A 3597-nucleotide genomic window follows, 5' to 3' on the forward strand; every position below is an offset into this window, starting at 1 on the left:
AACCCTTTTAAGTAAGATTTGAAAGAATTTAGATTAAGAATTTGAATTAAAACATGGATACATCCAAGATTATAACAAGAATAACACTTTTAGGCTCAAGTAAGAATGAAAAACTAGCTTTTAAGTCCATGAAAAAAGGTTCAATACTAAGTGCACCAATAAATACCATCTTACAAATTTTTTTTAGAGCATTTAAGGTTTTCAATAAAATCAAATCTTCATGTCATTGACTTTTTTTAATAGTTATTGAAACTTTCTTTAGTATTTTTTTCATTTAAACTTAAAAACATTATTTGATTTAAGTCGTTAGTTAATCTAACTTTGTTTTGTAATTATCAAAACTTAATTAGGAGAAATTTTACACTAACAAATATTATATAAATTAAGTTTATAAGTTTTTACAAAGTCCTGGAAAAAATATGATCATACACATCCTTAAATTTTTCAAAAGCAGGTTTTTTTTTTTTTTTGTCACCGCTTAAAAAACTCTCAATATTTGAATGAGATAGAAAGAAACTTTAATACTACATTAAAATAAATATAAAAATTAAGGAAATTTAAAGAATAAACAAAGAAATTGATAAAAACATGCATGGATCAAATCATATAATTATAAATGAGGACAAGAATATTCATATAAGACAATTCTAAATTCTCTTACAAACAACGCACCATTTTATCTTCTTTTTCAAATCTCTAAACTACCTGAGTGGTCCCACTGGAAGGCATTTGGTGCTGAGTATCATCGGAATAAAGCCCATGTTTTGCCGAATCATACTTTTCCCCATCTCCCCACAGCGCGTACGCTTCCTCGCCGTGCACGGCGTCGTCGCCGATCAGCAGCTCCTCCTCCGGCATCCTCAGCGGCAGCACCACCCTCACCACAAGGCATATTATGGAAGTCACCACCGCGTTCCACCCGATGATGAAGGCTCCGCCGGCGAGCTGCTTCAGGACCTGGATACCGCCAGAGCCGCCGTATACGGCGCCACGGGAGTTGGTGACGGGGAGGAAGAGGCTGCAGAGCTCGGGCTCGGCGAAGATGCCGGTGAGGATGCCGCCGAGGTAGCCGGCGACGGCGTGGGTGTGGAAGACGCCGAGAGTGTCGTCGATGTGGTGGAGAAGAGTCCAGCGCTTGTGGAGGATCATCATGGTGAACCATGGGACGCTGCCGGAGAGAATGCCCATGACTATGGCCGCCCATCCTTGAACTAGTCCTGCTCATTCATTATTTACATGTCATCTTATTATCAGTCCACCAAAAAATAAAACTTAAATTTAAAACATGGAATAAGAAAAAAAAAAAAACGCATAGATGTGACCTGCAGCAGGAGTGATGCAGACAAGGCCAGTGATCATGCCCTGAACGGCGCCAATGACAGAAGGCTTCTTGAAGAAGATGACATCAAGCCAAGTCCACACCAGGAGGCTGGTGGCGGCACAGATGTTGGTGTTGAGGACTGCCATGGAAGAGTCAGTGTTAGCCGCATAAGGGTCTCCTCCGTTGAACCCGGCCCATCCCAACCACAGCAGCCCCGCCCCCGCCAGCATCAGCAGCACATTATTTGGGGGGAATCTCTCCCTGTCCTTGGTTGATCTTGGCCCCACCTGTACACATCACACCATCTCCTTCATCACCTTCACGTTCACACACTTACTAATCTTTCAACTTCAAACATTAATTTTGAAGAATCAAAAGGACGATGAATGAGAAACATTGTGTTGTGATAAAAATGATCTTATTTACCTATACCAATGGATACATGCAATCCATTAGATAACATGTTTCCATGTATAATCTGTGGAAGATGAAATAGGCCGTCAGTCAACCCTCATTTTTGTTCCTTCTTATCCTAATGAAAGTACTAGAGTTTGGGAGATTCTTTTGGGGGAGGCAACATTCAATGAACTAAAAAAAATGATCTAGTCTAGGGCAAGCAACATGCAGTTTCTTTTTCTTTTTTTTTAATATATGATTTATTTGGAAAAGTCAACCTTGTAGTATTATATAAAGATATAATTTAGAAATTAATTACGGTATCTATATATACAGTGAACTTTGAATACTAGCCGTTGATATAAAGAATCTAATAGGGTGGTCACTCTTAAGTCTTAACTAGTTGTCACGCACCAAAAATTGGCATCTATACATCTACCATTGAAGAATCCTTTGATAAGGATGGGAAAAATAGAAAATAGAAAGAAAACATATGAGATGTTAGACAATTGAGGAGAAACAAGATAAAGAAATTTAGTTCATTTCCAATTAACTATTTAGATGAAGATGAGATAGAGAAGCCATGAGTTAGTGGTGGATAATTTTTAAGATGCAGGCTAATATTAAAAAAAAAAAAAAAAAAAACTGACCCAATAGGCAGTAGTGAAGCCAGCAATTCCAGAGGAAAGATGAATGACATAACCACCAGAGTAGTCCATGACACCCCAATGAAACAAGAAGCCACCACCCCACAAGCTGAAGGCCCCAACAGTGTAGCAAAAAGTGAGCCACAGCGGCACAAACATCATCCACGCCCTTATATTCATCCTCCCCAGCAGCGACCCCGCCAGCAGAATCACCGTGATGGCCGCAAACACGCACTGGAACCAAACCATCGTCGCCATCGGATAGAAGGGCGTCACCATCGCCGTTTCCACCGTCCCATCCTTATGGTAATGCGTGGTCGCCGGCAGAGCCGATTGCTTTAGCAGGTACTTCTGGCCCAGCGCAGGCCCGCCCTTCCCCCAGAATGGTAGAAGCTTGTCGCCGAAAGACATCTTGTAGGCCCAGATGACCCAGCAGAGGACCACCGCGGCGAAGGCGTAGAGCGCCATGAAGGCCGAGTTGACCGCCCATTTCTTCTTCACCACGCTGCCGTACAGGATCACCAGCCCGGGCACGCTCTGGAGGCCCACCAGCGTGGCCGCTATCATCTGCCATGCGTTGTCTCCCTTATTCAACCAGTCCGGCACGGACGCCGACAAATTATAGGCAACGGACACTGTAGATGCCATATTTCAGCACTGTCTTGCTGTTACAAGTCGGCTTGAAATGTTGAAAAGTAGAATCCAGGGAGGGTCGAACTAGTACATGTATAACCGGTGGGAAGATTCTTAAAAACCGTATCTTGTCGTTTTGTACAGCTTGCTCCAGGGGCTGGGATCTGCGTGAATCTTTTCTACACCTCGAATCTCACTTTTTCTTTATAGAATTTTAATTATCACAAATTCACACCTAATCATTAACAGTTTGGGTCTTTACTCTCAATTTTATAATAGTTTCATTAAATTTCAATTATTGTATTAATATCATATTTTTCTCGAAAATCAATTATTATTTAGATATAAATATGATTCTCACCTTCTTCTTCTTTTAAGAGAAAAACGAAGAGGAGTGATATATTTTTATACTTGGAAAAATCAAAATGAAAAATTGAAAAATATATAAGAGGGAAATTATATTTGCATTCATTTGAATAATGAATTCTTTTAGAACAAAAATATCTTTTGATAAAATAACTAAAATTATCCTTAAAAAAAGAAATACTCATTCATCTCCCTTTACAGTGTCTCATGCACTATGCTCGAACATTTACATGA

At 40.1% G+C, this 3597-nt stretch overlaps 1 protein-coding gene across 1 annotated transcript; it reads right to left on the reverse strand.

Moving 5' to 3' along the window:
* Positions 1-556: 556 nt before the first annotated feature.
* LOC100252515 (ammonium transporter 3 member 1) lies at positions 557-3286 on the reverse strand. Its single transcript, XM_002271078.4, has 3 exons — positions 2368-3286; positions 1323-1608; positions 557-1217 (listed from the first exon to the last, which is right to left on the reverse strand). The coding sequence occupies exons 1-3, from the start codon at positions 3010-3012 to the stop codon at positions 697-699; spliced, it is 1452 nt and encodes a 483-aa protein (XP_002271114.1). The 5' UTR covers positions 3013-3286; the 3' UTR covers positions 557-696.
* Positions 3287-3597: the final 311 nt, after the last annotated feature.

This window comes from Vitis vinifera, chromosome 7 (assembly GCF_030704535.1).
Source record: "Vitis vinifera cultivar Pinot Noir 40024 chromosome 7, ASM3070453v1".
Lineage (NCBI taxonomy): Eukaryota > Viridiplantae > Streptophyta > Magnoliopsida > Vitales > Vitaceae > Vitis > Vitis vinifera.